At 51.8% G+C, this 15293-nt stretch overlaps 1 protein-coding gene across 5 annotated transcripts; it reads left to right on the top strand.

The window, feature by feature from the left end:
• Window positions 491–8328, top strand: IRF8 (interferon regulatory factor 8). Of its 5 annotated transcripts, none has more exons than XM_021408668.1 (9): window positions 491–569; window positions 2083–2257; window positions 3235–3418; window positions 4292–4380; window positions 4831–4942; window positions 5281–5328; window positions 5449–5835; window positions 6149–6264; window positions 7363–8328. In XM_021408668.1, the coding sequence occupies exons 2-9, from the start codon at window positions 2084–2086 to the stop codon at window positions 7528–7530; spliced, it is 1278 nt and encodes a 425-aa protein (XP_021264343.1). In that variant the 5' UTR covers window positions 491–569; window position 2083; the 3' UTR covers window positions 7531–8328. The 5 variants fall into 5 exon arrangements, with proteins under 5 accessions (XP_021264343.1, XP_021264342.1, XP_021264345.1 ...); XM_021408667.1 differs by lacking the exon at window positions 491–569 and adding an exon at window positions 634–1372; XM_021408670.1 differs by lacking the exon at window positions 491–569 and adding an exon at window positions 1411–1565.

Genomic DNA, 15293 nt, shown 5'->3' with positions numbered 1-15293 from the left:
CAGAGGTTTCACACCCTTGGCTGGCGTCCACCTGCAGCCCACATTGCCACGGGGTGCCTGGGTGACCACTCTGTGCTGGGCCGGCGAGCAGGAGGCTGCAGAAACAGCGCTCGGAGAGGAGGCTGCAGAACGCTGCTCTGCTTTCCGTGCAAGGGAAATAATCAAGCAAAGCCCCTGGGCTTGGCCGAGCACCACCAAGAGCAGCCTGGGGATGGAGAAATAGCGGTGCAGCGGAAATGGGATGGAATGGGCCGCAGGAGGCCAGACGGACGCAGGACACACGGACACTATCCACCCCCGCGCCACGATGCTGATTTCCCGGAAAGGCGCGACCTGCGGAGAAAACCGCGCGGCCGGAGCGCGCGCGCGCGCCCCCCACTGGGCAATCCCTCATTGGGCGGCCGGAGATGAGGGCGGCTCCCTATTGGGTGAAAGGAGGAGGAGAAGGGCGGCCATTGGCTGAGCGGCGCTGGGGGCGGGGCGGCGTGGGGCGCGCCCTGCGGGGCGTTATTAAGGCTGCGGGCGCGGGCGGAGGGGCGCGTTGGGGTGCGGAGCGGGGTGCGCGGAAGGTAATCGGTGGGGTGTATGGGACCTGGGGGGGTGTGGGATGGGGGCGGGGTAGGGTGTTGGGAGTGTTTGGGTGGAGAATTTGAGGGTTGGGGTGGTTTTAGGGTCATTGGAGGCTGGAATGCGGGCTGTAGGGTGTTGATGCTGCAGGAGGTGGGGATTTAAGGTGCTCGTTTGTAGGGTTTTAGGGTGCTGGGAGTGAGCAGGGTAGGGACGTGGGGTGCTTGGGATGGGGGTGTTAGCATTGTGGTGGCGGGGCTACGGGACATAAGGTTAGGGGGTGCTGGAACGGAGGCTTCAGAGTGCTGGGGGATAGGACTTCAAGGTGCTGAGACTGCAGAGTGCTGGACAGGCAGGGTCCTGGGGGTGGGTGGAGATGAGTTGTGTGCTCTGGGGCTGGAGTTTTAGGGTGCTGAGTTTGCAGAGCAGGACAGGCAGGGTCCTGGGTTGCAGGAGATAGGGGCTTCAGGGTGCTGGGAGGGTGCTTTTAGGGAGCTGAGTGCACAGGAAATAGGGCTGCACCGTGCTGGGAGTGCATTGGGAAGGATCTTGGGGTGCTGGGATGTGAGGTTTTAGGGTAATGCGAACAAGCTTATTAGAACATGGGCTGGGTTGGCTTTCTCATAGCTGCTCTCCTAAGCTATTTTGCTAAAACTGAGCTGAGACCAGAAGCAAAGTGACCTCACCTCCCTCGGGTCCCTCAGCAGGGCCCTGGTCCTGTCCTGGAAAGGATGTGGTCGCGTGGCCCTGCTCCCTGCGGTGACCCTGCTGCTACCTGCACTGCTCCTCGCTGTTCTCATGCTGCGTGAGGCTTCGCCCTCTTTATTTTTTTTTTTGTGTATTTCCCCCACTGCTATGGTGCTGGGGGCTGTCTGCCTGCACAGCGTCACTTGTTTCGGTGACAGCATGGTTCCTGTGGGACTGATCCCAAAAAGAGGGGAGACTGCAAGGCAGCCTGTTGCTGCGACAGAGCTTTGATCAGCAGCAGGAGGATAAAGGTGCCTTTCAGCAGGGCTCCACGCAGGCTGCAGATAGGCTAACGAGGGCTTTCGTCATATTCAGTAAACGGGGTGTGGGCACTCGTCCAGTGCCTGCCCACATGGCTGGGGGCGGAGCGATGGGGGAAAGCTGCAGAATCGCTGCCACGGCTTTTCCCGTGTAAAAAGAGAGGTTCGGTGCGCGGAGGGGCACGTGGCAGCTGCTGGCGTTTGCAGGCGGTGCATTGCCAGCGCCGCACGTGTTAAAGTGGAGCAGAACGCGATCGCTTGCACCCGAATCCCTTTTGTTTTTTTTTTCTTTTTTCTTTTTAAATACTTTTTTTGCGACTTGGCAACGTCGTCGCAGCCTGCAATCAGGTGCTCTGAAAGTGAGGCGCAGCTATTAGAATGAGTTAAGATATCTCCGACGACCCAGCTGCTGTTAGTGGAGGGGGGCGGCAGGGGGTGTGGGGAGGGACAGATGGATGGATGGATGGACGGATGGACAGACAAACTGACAGCTCCTACTTCTGCCCAGGATGTGTGACCGCAACGGTGGGAGGCGGCTGCGGCAGTGGCTGATTGAGCAGATCGACAGCGAGCAGTACCCGGGGCTCATCTGGGAGAATGAGGAGAAAACCATGTTCCGCATCCCCTGGAAGCACGCGGGGAAGCAGGACTACAACCAGGAGGTGGACGCTTCGATTTTCAAGGTAGGGTGAGGCGGTTTGTCCCCGTGACCAATGGTTTTTGGGCTATAGGGTGAGGTGGGCCATCCCTCTTGTCAGTGGTTGGTGGGAGATGCCCTTGTTGTCAGCAGGATCTGTGGCTTGCAGCACCTTCCTTCTTGTGGGATCCCCATCGGGATCATTTGGGGGTGGTTGTTCCTTTTTGCTGAGTATTAGTGCCAGGCTTAGGTTTGTTCCTGCCATGTTCTAATCAGGGCCTGATGTGCTCCGTGACCTGCCCTAAGTTTCTTATCGGGCTCTTTCTGATAAGAGTGGATTTACCAAAAGAAGAAAGGGAAGGAGGGAAGTGTCAACTTTTCTCAGAGAGGAGGGACTTCACACTTTGGGTAAAACAGGAAAATTCTGTCCTGAACCAAAAAGTCAGGCTCTTCCCCAGGAATTCCCTTCCCTCTGTCCTATTCCCATACCTCACTCTATCCAAGGGCTTTCAGGCAGCAGCCAGAGCAATGGGTTGTAGAGGTGGCTTTATATATATTCATATCTGTTATCTATATTGAAATATACTCTCCCATCTCCCCATGAAAGCACAAATGACATTTTGATATTAAACAAAGAGTCCAGCTGTCAGTTATTGGTCGAAAGCTGGGAAGATGAGGTGTATTTTAATATGGATTTGGGTGTTACTGGATCAGGATGAGTATCATTGCTTGGATGTATGCCCTTGCATCAGTCTGTGCTGAGGTGAAGTTGCACACTGCTGTTTTGGCTCTGGTTTGAGCTGTGCTGTGAAGGGCACAGGGCCAACTTCAGCTCCCTTAGCTTGGTGCATTGTGGCTGGTGCAGAGCTGGGTGTGTGGCAGTGTTCACACTTTTTGGGACTTCTATGAGATGTCCCATTTCGGAGCAACAATGTGCCCAAGACATGCTGCTCATCTGCTCCTTGGTCCAAAGGGATTTGCAGAGCTTGCATGGAGGATGATTTCATTTTTGATTTGCTTTAGGCTTGGGCTGTTTTCAAAGGCAAATTCAAAGAAGGTGACAAAGCAGAACCAGCCACCTGGAAGACGCGGCTGCGCTGTGCCTTGAACAAGAGCCCTGATTTCGAGGAGGTGACAGACAGGTCCCAGCTGGACATCTCCGAGCCCTACAAAGTGTACAGGATCGTGCCAGAGGAGGAGCAGAAATGTGAGTGGTCCAATGGAGGGCATAGGGCTGGGTCCTGCTGACCTACACCCAGCAGTGTGGGGCTGGCCCCATGATTTGGGGACGTGTTCTGCATCACTGCAGTGCTGGGAGGGTGGGGAAGGAGCTTCTGGGCTGTTAGGAGCAAGGGTGTTTTTATTTTTCGCCCATGCTTAACTGCTGCTTGGGAAATAAAGAGGCTCAGGAGCAAACCTGAATCCTTCCCCTGCTTTGGGGTTGCTTAAGCCCCCTCCAGTACTTTGTCCTCCTGACACCCATCCTGGCTAGGAGTTGCAATAAATCCCTTCCCTCTTGCTATCACTGAGTGGAGGAGCAGCAGCTCAGTGGGGAGGAGTCACTGCTGTGTTGGGTACAGCACAGGTTGCAATATGTATCTCTGTGCTCGTGTTTAGGTGTGTGTGCTTTTCCTTTTTTTTCCTTCCTTGCTAGTTTTGACTTAGAAAAAGGAGGGGAGGTTGAGAAGAAGAGCAACCATGCAGGGGATCTGCCTGTAGCATCTTGTCTCCTTCTGTGTGTTCGCATGGGGCCCTGTATGCAAATGATGCTGCAGGTTCCCACCGGCAGCACGGCTCATGGAAAAAAGAGAAGCAGCCTCAGTCTCTGGGGTGCTCAGAAAAACCCCTCTCCTCTGCTCTAGCCTCAAGCTGAATTTAGTTTGCCATACTGCTAGTCACCATGTACCAGTACCATTTATTGCAGGCTGGTTTCTGGCCCCAAAATGCAGCTGCTGGGGGGAAGAGGAACGCTGGATTGCTGCGGTTCTCAGTTTCATAACTTTCGTGGGGTGAAGGGTTTCTGAAATCTGGTGGCGAGGCCACGGCTGCCCTGCTGCATCATCCTTGCTGCTCTCTGCAGGCAAAATCGGCGTTGGGAACGGGAGCAGCCTGACTGATGTTGGGGACATGGACTGCAGCCCCTCTGCCATCGATGACCTGATGAAGGAGGTGAGCCCCTCACCATGGACGCAGACCTGACCAGGCAAAGACTGGCTGCCTGGTGGTGTTTAAAGCTACATCTGCTTCATGAAGAGCACTGTGCTTTTGCAGCTGCACTGACTGTGGTCATTCATCTGAGCAAGCCTGAGGTCTCGGTGTGGTTGCTCATGGCTGGAGCGTGCTTTGTTTGCATTTGTGTTCGGTGGGGGCTGCAGGCTCCTCGTGCCTCTGTTCCCCTTCTTGGTTACACTGCATGGGGCCTGTTCTGCTCGATGCCTCTTGAGAGGTTATTTGGGTGCACAGCCTGGGGAATCCCAAACTTGCTCTTTCTAACCAAAAAGCATTCACCAGCCTCTTGGCATCCCTTCTGCCTTCTTGCTTTGCCTCTTGGGCCCCTTTTTGGGCACTATCCAGCTTTCTGTCCCTGGCTGATCTAATGGGCATCCCTTCCTGTTCCAGCCTCCCTGTGTGGATGAGTACCTGGGGATCATCAAGAGAAGCCCCTCACCCCCACAGGAGACCTGTAGAAACCCCCCGATACCAGACTGGTGGATGCAGCAGCCCAGCCCCTGTAAGTAGTGCGTGAGGTGTTCTATGGGACCCAGCTATTTGTCCAAGGGCAGCACCTGTGATGATGGATGGTGCAGGCTTCTGGGCAGCACTTGCATTCTACCTTCCTTAGTGCTTAAAGTCGGCATTTTGGATATAGGCTGACCCATAGTGCAGTGTTCATTGCACAATTCTTAAAATTGCCCTGGGGGTGTTTGCTGGTGTCTTCTATGCAGGAACTGGGAAGCCTGATGGGCTTGCTGAATGGAAAAAGCTTGGGGATGGTGGGAGAGTGGGATTAGGGTTTGGGAAAGGGAAGTATGCTGGAGCTGGGCACATCTCTGCTCTCTCTGACCACAGCTTTGCCCCTGGTGAATGGGTACACTGGCTATGAGCAGCATCATTCAGGTAAGGCAGCTCCCATTCCCCTGTGTGATTCTGGACTGTGGCCATCACACTCCTCTCTGGAGCTTGTGTACATATGCCATGGCAGACAGTGACTCTGTCTCACCTGTCCTTTTCTTCCAGGCTACTCCCAGATGGTGATCACCTTCTTCTACAGCGGGAGGCTGGTGGGGCATATCACCACCTCGTACCCTGAGGGCTGCAGGCTTTCGCTCAGCCAACCCTCTAACCATGGCGAGAAGCTCTACGCCCCTGATAGCCTGGAGCATGTGAGGTTCCCCTCAGCCGAAGCCATCCAGAACGACCGCCAGAAGCAGATCACCAAGAAGCTCTTTGGGCACCTGGAGCGGGGCGTCCTGCTGCACAGCAACAAGCAGGGCATCTTCATCAAGAGGCTTTGCCAGGGAAGGGTCTTCTGGAGTGGGAACACGGTGGTGTACAAGGACAGGCCCAGCAAACTGGACCGGGATGAGGTGGTGAAGATATTCGACACCAACTTATTCTTTAGAGGTTGGTATGAGCACTATAGGAGGGGTTGATGTTGTTTTTGGCTTTGCTCTGTTTCCTCTTGGAGTGCTTTGAGGTTATAACTGTCCATCACTGCTGTTTACCCAAGTGATGTGGATGAGTAACTCCAGATATCAGATCTGGGAAGGGAGTGATGCAGTGCATTGTCACGTAGCAAAGGCCTCATGGCCGGAGGCTTCACGCAGCAGGGTTTCTCCTGGTAGAGCCGCCAGGCTGCTTCATGTCAGGGTGCTTGGTCCACATGCTGGGTATCACAGCTTGCAGACAGCCTCCAGCTGTGCTCCTCTCCTTGCAGAGCTGCAGCAGTACTACAACAACCAGGGCCGCTTCCCGGACAGCAGGGTGATGTTGTGCTTTGGAGAAGAGTTCCCAGACACGGTGCCGCTGCGGTGTAAACTCATCCTTGTCCAGGTATGGCAGCTGCTATGATCTGCCCTGCTCCTGGTCCTTGACACTGGATTACCCCTCTTCTCTGAATTGTATTGCTCTTTTTTCCTAAAAGTAGGACTCTGGCTCCAGTCTCTGGTTGGCATGAGCCTCCTGAGATGCTGTTGCTTGTCCCAGGCCCCTTGGCCTGATTAGACCACATCTGCAAGCAAAGATCCCATGTGCTGTGCAGCTCATAGCTTTTCTAAACCAGCAGGAAATCTGTTTTCTGCAGAACTCCTCTGCATCTGCTTTGCTCTGCTGCTTGGTCAGTGAAAGGCCAGAGAAGGTGATGCAGGTGTGGGAGCCCACAGCTTTGATGTGGGGCAATGCATAGGGCATTTTGAGAGTCCACAGGAAGCACAGCACCCCATGGGTGGCAGGGAAGATATGAGACCATGGTGTGGGGTGGGCACTGCAGATACCTTGAGCAAGCAGAGGCCCAGTGAGCCTCCATGAGCTTCTGGAAGGTGGGGATTTCAAAGCTCAGAGCCCAGTCCTGCTCATCCTTGCCCAACTTCCTAACTGGGTCATGGAATTGTAGAATCACAGAATGGCTTAGGTGGAAAGCGGCCTTAATGGTCATCCAGCTCCAACCTCCTGCTGTGGGCTGGCTGCTGCCTACCAGCTCAGGCTGCCCAGGGCCTCATCCAGCCTGGCCTTGGGCACCTCCAGGGATGGAGCACCCCCAGCTTCTCTGAGTAAAGAATTTCCTCCTCTCATCTGACCTAAATCTCCCCTCTTTTAGTTGAAAACCATTCCCACTTGTCCTATTGCTATCAGGTCATGTAAAACATCAGTCTCCCTTCAAGTACTGGAAGGCCGCAGTGGGGTCTCCCCAGAGCCTTCACCAAGGTGAACACCTCTTCGTGCCTTGGGTGTGTGTGCACCAGAAGGTCACAGTGTGCACTGGGATGTCCCCCAGCCTGTCCTCTCCTCTCTATGGCAGCCCCTGTGGCCATGCCTTATTTCCTAGAGGTGCTTGGGCCTGGTGTGTCATGGCGTTGGGCCTGCAGGCTTGGGTAGGCCCAGCCATGGCTGCTCTTCCCTCAGTGCCCTCACGACTCCTGTTTTTTGGCCTAGGTGGAGCAGCTGTGCGTCAGGCAGGTGATGGAGGAGGCCGGCAAGACGTGCAGCAGCCCCATGCTGCCCGACGAGGTGCAGCAGGAGCAGGTGTACAGGATCTTCCAGGACATCTGTGGGCCGCACCAGCGGCCTCTCTTCAGAGAAAACCAGCAGATCGCCGTGTGAGCCTCCCGAGGCACAACGCGGGGTCTGGGTGACTGCAGACCATCTGGGATCCATTAGTGCCTAAAAATTCCCCTTTGTTTGGCGAGTTGGTTCTTGTTCTTTGCTGTTTTCAGCCCAAAATCTGTGTAAACACAGCGGTGAAAAATAACGGCCCCATTTAGTCTGAGAACGGCCATTGGAAGGAGGTGACTCGTGGGAAAGCCTTACAGTGCTCAAATACAGTAAATCTTTAACAGAAATACATATATTTTTTTCCCCAAATAATTTGCAGTCCTGCTGAAGTCTGTGGTATGCTTTCCATGGAAAAACCTCTTCAAATTCCCCTTTATTTTTCCAATGAGGTTTATATTTTTTTCTGTCATATTGGAAGTATTTTGAAATTTGGAGAGCGATGTAGAAATTATATATGTAAATGTTGACTGAGAACATAGGGATCTTAATTTTCTGAACAAAAATCAGAGTTTATATAAATAGATATCTTCTATTTTAAAGGTAGCAGTGTAGTGTTGATAGGTTGGCTTCACCCTTTCAAGTGCATGTGTTGGTCTCTCCCAGGCATGAGCAGGCAGCAGCTTCCATATGTCAATCCTCATCAACATGCTTTATGTGTGCCTGGTGCTGGGGAGCTCCTTGGGCATGGCCTTGTGCCTTGCAGCTGCCACAAAGCACCGTGGACCAAAGGACTGTGCAGATGTGCATGCTATGAGGCTGCCTATTTATTTTATGCTTAAGTTTTTGTTAAATGGTTTTGTAATTTTTTTTTTGTACCTTCCTGCAATTAAAGTGCTATATTTTGTATTTGTCTTGCAAAGCGTTTTTGTTGGTGGAACGAGTGGGGTTCTTAATCTTGGTGGGGGGTCTCCACAGTTTGTTCCTGCCCAAAGGTGGGGTCTGTGAAGGTCCTGCTCTGTAACTGTCTGGCTTCATCTCTGGGGCCAATATGCAATAATGCAATGGAGAGTGAGGAAAAGTGCAAAATTTGTAGGGTCTTTTTACAAAGGAGCATGAGGATAGGTCCCTGCCTGTCTTCCATGGCACTGTTTTGGGTGCCCTCACCTTGCTGACCTGGGCCATAATGCTCCAAGGTGGTGGGAAGGTGTGATTATTGATGGTTCTTGTTGCCCACTGTCTTCTCATCCACACCCATCTCAGAGTGTTTAGTCTACTAGGGGATTGTGGGAGGTGTTTGGGAAGAACTGAGGGCTGAAAGAGGGCATTTGCCTATGTTAGTCGGTGAAGTCAACATTGCAGGAACAGTGACTGAGCGTTCACACCCTCACCTGCCTTCCTTTCCAGCCCGCTGTTTGGGTAATGCAGGAAGCTCTGAAAGGCTGTGAAGGCCTTGTTTGATCAGTGTCCTTGCCCATGTGGAGGACAAATATCACCACGCTGCCACATGCTCCAGACCAGCCCTGTGAAGGGCTTTGGCTGGGGAAGGAGCAGTCATCTTGGTATGACCCCAATACCCAAGGTACTGGGGTTCACAGGTATATGTGGAGAGAATGCACTGAGATCCAGGCAACTGAAGGGAGATGCAGAGGAGATGGAAGCAAAGCTGTCCTCCTCCCTGCTTGGTATCAAAGCAGACAATGAGACTTAAAAAACAAACAAACAAGGGTTTTGAAGCTGACCTTGCTGCATTCCTCCAGGCTGAAAAGCCAGCCTCTCTGTTCCCCTGTCCTAAAGAGCTGCTTATCTCACACTCCTGACTTCAGAGTGCCCAAAAAGTGCTCTGAGATGGCAAACCCAGCTGAAATGTGGTTACACATTGCGATTAAAGGATGGCCCTACATCCTTGGTTGTCCTGGGGGGAGACCCCTTTGGCAATCTGTCCTATTGGGCCATGGGAGATGGGTGTTTATGCTTTGAGCATCCTACTTGTTGGCTAAATAGTGCATTGGGATCCAACTGTATCAGTGGGATACTTGTGATCCTGTCTGCCCTTGTGTGCATCCCTTGCAGGCATTACATCCTGGGGCTTTGGAGCTTGTGAGAAAAAATGGCTCCAGACCAAGAGTCCTGAACATACATTGCTAACCCAAGTGGAGTGAATTCTGCGGCTCCGGCTATGAGTACAGCTCTGGCTTATGGGATACTTGGTTGTGGAGTTGGGTGGTGGGGAACTGTACCAGTAGCATGCACCCCTCAAGCGTTTCTCTTCTCCTTAACCATTGTGGTGCCTCCCTGAGGGTTTAATCCCATTTCAATCCTTGCAGGACTGAAGGGTCAACACATTTGTGTGTGTCATGCTGCAACTTTCAGGTTGACCATTCCACCCCACATTGTTCATCCCTCCCCTGGGGGCAATTTTCCCCTTGTGTCTCCTGGTGCATGGAGAAGCATCATTTCTGTGGGCAAGGTGCTGAAGGAGGAGGGAGCAAGGTGACCCTGCGGTCTGTGTGGCTGCAATGGAACAACACGTGCCCACTTGTGAAACATATGACAGTCTGCAGGCTTGAACACCAAAACACCACTTGCGGTTTCCCCAGATGTCCCAGAGCCAGTCCTTCCTCAGAAACCACCATATTGGGCTCGCCTGGAGCCACCTGCTATGTATTCAGGGCTCTTTCATTTTCCACCCCAAGACCGCGGAAGAGCAAGGGGAACAGAGGTACCTTTGTTTGGAGCCCTCTGCGCTTTATTTTTAGTGTTACCATAGTGCCTCAGAGCCAAATGTGCGGTTTAGGACTGCTGCCGTGTCTCACTCCGTAAAGCCAGCAACACAGCTCCCAGTCCAAATAGCATCCAGTCCAAGAGGAGACAACTGGTGGGTGGCCAAGGTGTGGGAAGGAAACCATGGAATGGGGTTGTGTGGCAGAGGGGAGTTGTAAGAACAGTGATGTAGGGTCCATGGCTGGATGCCAGGTTTGTCCTCTTTCAGATGAAGGCTTTGGCACGACTTGCAGTTGGGATCATGTTTAATGCCTTGCCTAAGGTGAACATCCCTGGCTCTGCCCATCTCCAAAATATAACACAAAGAGAAGCATCCAAGGCTGATGCTCACTCACAGACGGAGGACCAGATGCCCCAGCAGACAGAGGAAGGTTTCGAGGTACCCATGTCACATTGCACATTGCTCTGGCCCAGAATTTCTGTGGCCTCTGTACAAGCTATGAGTAATTTCTGCAGATCTCATGCTGACCCAAAGGTGCACCCTGGATACCCATCCCTGCTCCTCACCTGACCTGATGAGTTGCTCACTGCAGCTGCACTGAATCTCAGCGGTTTGGAGCTCAAAGACTTTCATTGGTTTCTGTTCACTTGGATTCTTCTCCATGGCCTTACTGAAGTGAAACCTCAGTGCCTTGTGTTGACTCTTCTTCATCAACAGCTCATCCATCCGCAGGTCCCACAGTGGCCCATGTCTCCTCCAGATGATGGTTCCTGGAATGTTATTTGGGTTCAAAGCCAACGTTACTCTTGAGATACGTCAGGCTGGAAGTCTCTTGTGCCACTGGGAATAATTTTCAATGGGAGAAAAATATATCCTGCAGTGTTATCAGCCTTGATCCTTAATGTTGTGTAATGTTCCCATAGATTCCCATGACATAGCCTTCATCAAATGCAGACAGACCCACTGCCAGTGGCTTCAGAAACAGAATTCTGCATCTGTAAGTACACCCAGTTCCTATTCATCTCTACTGCATGCTTGAAATACTGTGTAAGAAGTCAGAATTATTGGAATACTATGGTGACAAGTGTCCTGCATGAAAACCAGACTCACTGGGCTGATTAGAAGGATGCTGAGGTCTGGATCCGGCTAACTCCTGAGATTTTGTCTGTCTCATTCTGTAGAAACAGGAAGAGCTCTACAGCCATCCCTATCCCTCTGGAGGCCAAGTGCAGATGACCACAGCTCAATGGAAGGTCCCAACTCACAGTCAAACTGCTCAGGAATACAATGCAAACCAGCTACAGCTGCTTCCTCCAACCCATTGCTGCTTGGCCTGGGCCCCACCGGCCCCTATAGGCGTTAGAAAAACAGTCACTTTTTATTTCTAGACACCAGGGTTTCCAACTGGTTTGATTGCTCAATGTCCCATTTCAGCACAGCAGCCTGTCCACGATGAGCATCTCCAGGCTCTTCCTGTGAGCATGTTGTAATATGGGAAGCACCTTGCTTCTCATGGTCACCAGCTGCAGGACATCTCCCTACCCCAAGGAGCTGGCCAGTCCTAACGCCAAGGAAACCTCTGTGATGCGTCATGAAGGAGGCTTGGTGAGATAACTCACCTATAGTCATCCTTGGCAGAGCTCAAAGATGTGGATTTCCACTCTACCCTGCTGGTGGGACTTGGTTCATGCATCAAATCATAGTCCTCATAAAATCATCCCTGTGCAGGTTGGCGGAAGACATTTCACCAGCCTTGGGTTGGCTGGGAATTGGGCAGAAGGGCAGTGGGGAGAGCAGAGGGTGAGGACTGAGCTCACAGGAGCTGAGCCTGTTGGGCAGGCAATGTGCTGGGTTCTTCAAGCAAAATGTGGCTGCAAAAACTAGGGCTCATATGGAGGAAAGGAGATCCCAGACTCCAGCAAGAACTACAGCCACTTATTTCTCTGAATCCACTTCTGACAGATGACTTCTTCCTCCTGATCATTTTTGCTGTAACACCAGATATAAGACCATAAAAACAAGCTCCACCTAAGCCACAGCTGCAGAAATACAGAGAAATGCCATGATACATATTTTGTTTTGTCAGACCCTTGGGTTTATTATGGCACCAAGGCTGTGAAACCAAGGCCCAGGCTGAAATACCCTCCCTCCCCACTGAGTTTGCATGTGTCTAGATGTTGTGTCTTGCTCTATTTTTGCTGGGTGCAATTTGCTTCCAACAGTGCAAACACCCTGATGCAACAGCACGGCCAGGAGTGTCAAATATAGGCAGGCAGGCAGGCAGTCACAGGCCAACCCACTCAGATAGCAGAGAACCCGGCCTTGTAAGAAAAAAAGAACGTGGAAGAACTTTGACTCAGCTCTAAAACTGAGTCAGCTCATGAAGAGGGAAAAAAGAGAAAGGATATCCCAGGTCATTGCACAAATAAATCTTTGTAGTGTGGTAATGAGAAGAACAATAAGTTGGAGAAAAATTTGTTTTCCTATTTCTTCCACAATGCGTGACAGTAGATGGATGTTAAAATGTTCTTGCTAGCGTGGCAGTTGTAAACTTCCTTACTTGATGTTTTACAGGCTAGGAACCACAAACTGCAACGTGATTTTGAATTTGGAAACAAGTTGTGAGTTTCAATAATATTAATTACCAACAAGTTATGGTTTTTCATTCATCTTCTGATGAGCTGCAAAGGGAACTTTGCCCCTGTACATCTCCTGGATCTTAATCTTTTTTCCATTGTTAAGAACTGAGAGAAAAAGTACATGGGTGTGGGTGCAGAGCAATTTCCATCACCCAGCTGGAGGGTGATGTCAGCATTGTCCTCCTAACAGCAGTCACCCAGCAAACCTCAGCTGTAAGCAGGAATTGCATTTAGCTCTCGGCTTAATGCAGTCTCCAGCTCAGGAACTGGAGCTGTAATTTGGTAATGATCTGTTTGCTCACCGTGGCCATAAAGGAAACTCACATTTCCTGGACATCAGCGCTCCGTGCACCTGAGCCAGGTCCCCATGGCTATGCCAATGGTGCCCTTCTCCTCTCATCCCCAGCGGTTCTATTCCCTGCCCAATCTCATGCCTTGGGACAAAACCATGCGCTTCGCTCTCAATCCACCCTGCAACTCGAAACTGCCCGAGGCGCCCAGTGAGGTTCCTACCAAAATCAGCGTTTCCCCATTTTTGCAGAGTGGCGCTGGATGGTGGAGGGGAGCCCCTTGCACAATGCAGCAGCCCCCACTGGGAAGCAACATGTAGGTGGAAGCAGCACGGGGCTTTGAAACAAGTGATTCCCTCGCCTGGATCTTTCTGTTCTGTATTTCTTTTGAGCAGTAACCACTTCTCCCTGAGATAAATCTGGCTCATGGACACGTCTGCAGGGTGCTGGAGGTGGTGTGTCTGCAGGTTGGTCTTCCCAGTGAAAATGGTTAGAAAACAGAGAAAGGAGCAAGCTAGGGAATGGTATCAACTCTTTGCCCTGGTTTCATTCAGGAGGAGGGTCTCATCACCTCCTTTACAAAGATCCTGAGCATTTACTGTTTGCTACCTTGGTTTGTTGGTTCTACTCAAATTCCTGCTGCGGGGTTTTCTCAGCTCCTCAGTGCTCACCACCAATGGTGGAAGAATGGATGCCTGTCCATCCATGGGGTTCCCTGGGACCTGGAGCAGACCTGCATCACAAGGGGATGGATTGATGGTGATGATGGGCTGTGGTCTTCACCATCAAGCAGGAGATGGAGAAACTGGGGGAAAGCAGGCAATGAGGAGGGAGCCAAGGAGGAGCTGGTGGAAGCAAGTCAACAGACAAGGGTGAATATATCCATACCAAGGCCATGAATGAATGCATTATGAATGTTCCATGACCAACCTCAGCCAGTACTGGGTGTCTATGAGATCTGTCAGCCTGGCAGGTGAATATTGCTGTGCTGAACCCAGTGTGACTAATGGGCAGCCCAGAATACAGGTTGTACTTGCAAGGTGTTGGGCCATGGCCCCCAGCACAGCTCTTCTGCACGGACTTGGTCAATGTCCTCAACCCCATGGTGATGTTAAGGAGGAGACTATGGGCAGGGGAGAGGGCAGAGAGGAAACGGTCCCCATGAGGCTGAGTATGGTACTGGTCACTCATGGAAAAGCAGGAATCTCCTGGGTTTCTTCTGATGTGCCCGAGAGTGACTTCAATGGGAAGTGCTGCTTTGGTTCCTCTTTCCTGGCTGTGACAAGTGACAGTGCTGTCTTCTCTCTGGTGGATGTATGGGGGAAGGAGGCCAGCATCAGACCAAGCAGGAGGAAAGTGAGCGCGCCGTGTTGCTTGGCTGCAGCTCTGCCCTTGAGGTGGATGTGGGAAACTCTCAGTTTTCACTGGAAATTCTGGGGTAATTATAACCTGGCTGTAGGTTGTGAGAAACAAAGGGGCTTTACGGGTCACTGTGCTGGGCAGCGAGATTCATGGTGCGTGACTTCCCTGGGAGAAAAGCGGGGCAGTTCCTGTTCCACATCAACCCCCGAATTTCAGTGTGGGGTTTGGATGCTGTGAGCTGGCATCAGAGGAAGGGCCCTCACCATGAGAAGGAGGCAGTTTTTGCTTTGTTCTGAAATGTTTTCGCATTTGTAGCAAAGAATCGCAGAATATCTCAATTTGGAAGGGATCATCAAGCCCAGCGCCTGGCTCCGCACTAAAATTCAGTCTTTGTTCAGGATGTATTCACAGCAAACCCAACTATCCCCCAGATCATTGCCTTTCCAGACCTTGTTTCATCATCTGAAGCTGCAGGTGCAGTAATTTCAGCTGGCTCCGAAATAGCCCTCCGGAAGACACGCGGTTCGGCTCCGAAAATCCACAAAGCTACAAAAATCCCCCCCGACACCGAGCTGCTCTCGGTTTTGTATTTTGGCAAAGTGGAGTTTCACTGCCACAAGCTGCCTGAATGCCTTAGCAACCGCTAGAGCCCCTCTTCTTTCTGCAGCTCTTTGTTGTGCACTGTTGGTGGTTTGGGCTCAAACTGTCCATATTTAGTCAAACCGGAGCAACGGCTTCACTTAGAGAGGCACCGGTGAGATAAGAGCATGTGTTGTCTCCTGCAAGGCACTGGGCAATTGTTGTGAAAAGACTTCTTCTCAGAGTCTTCTCCCACCCGATTTCCAATGGGTGTGCCAA

The sequence above is a fragment of the Numida meleagris genome, chromosome 10 (genome assembly GCF_002078875.1).
Source record: "Numida meleagris isolate 19003 breed g44 Domestic line chromosome 10, NumMel1.0, whole genome shotgun sequence".
NCBI lineage: Eukaryota > Metazoa > Chordata > Aves > Galliformes > Numididae > Numida > Numida meleagris.
Note: the sequence above shows the minus strand (reverse complement) of the source record. Positions and strands in the feature narration are given on the sequence as shown.

Excerpts from the sequence above, each read along its gene's own strand:
- IRF8 (XM_021408667.1), top strand. The coding sequence starts at position 1,299 with ATGTGGTCGCGTGGCCCTGCTCCCTGCGGTGACCCTGCTGCTACCTGC. Across the intron at positions 5,329-5,448 it reads CTATGAGCAGCATCATTCAG|GCTACTCCCAGATGGTGATC; the intron begins GTAAGGCAGCTC and ends CTTTTCTTCCAG. Across the intron at positions 6,265-7,362 it reads GTAAACTCATCCTTGTCCAG|GTGGAGCAGCTGTGCGTCAG; the intron begins GTATGGCAGCTG and ends TTTTTGGCCTAG.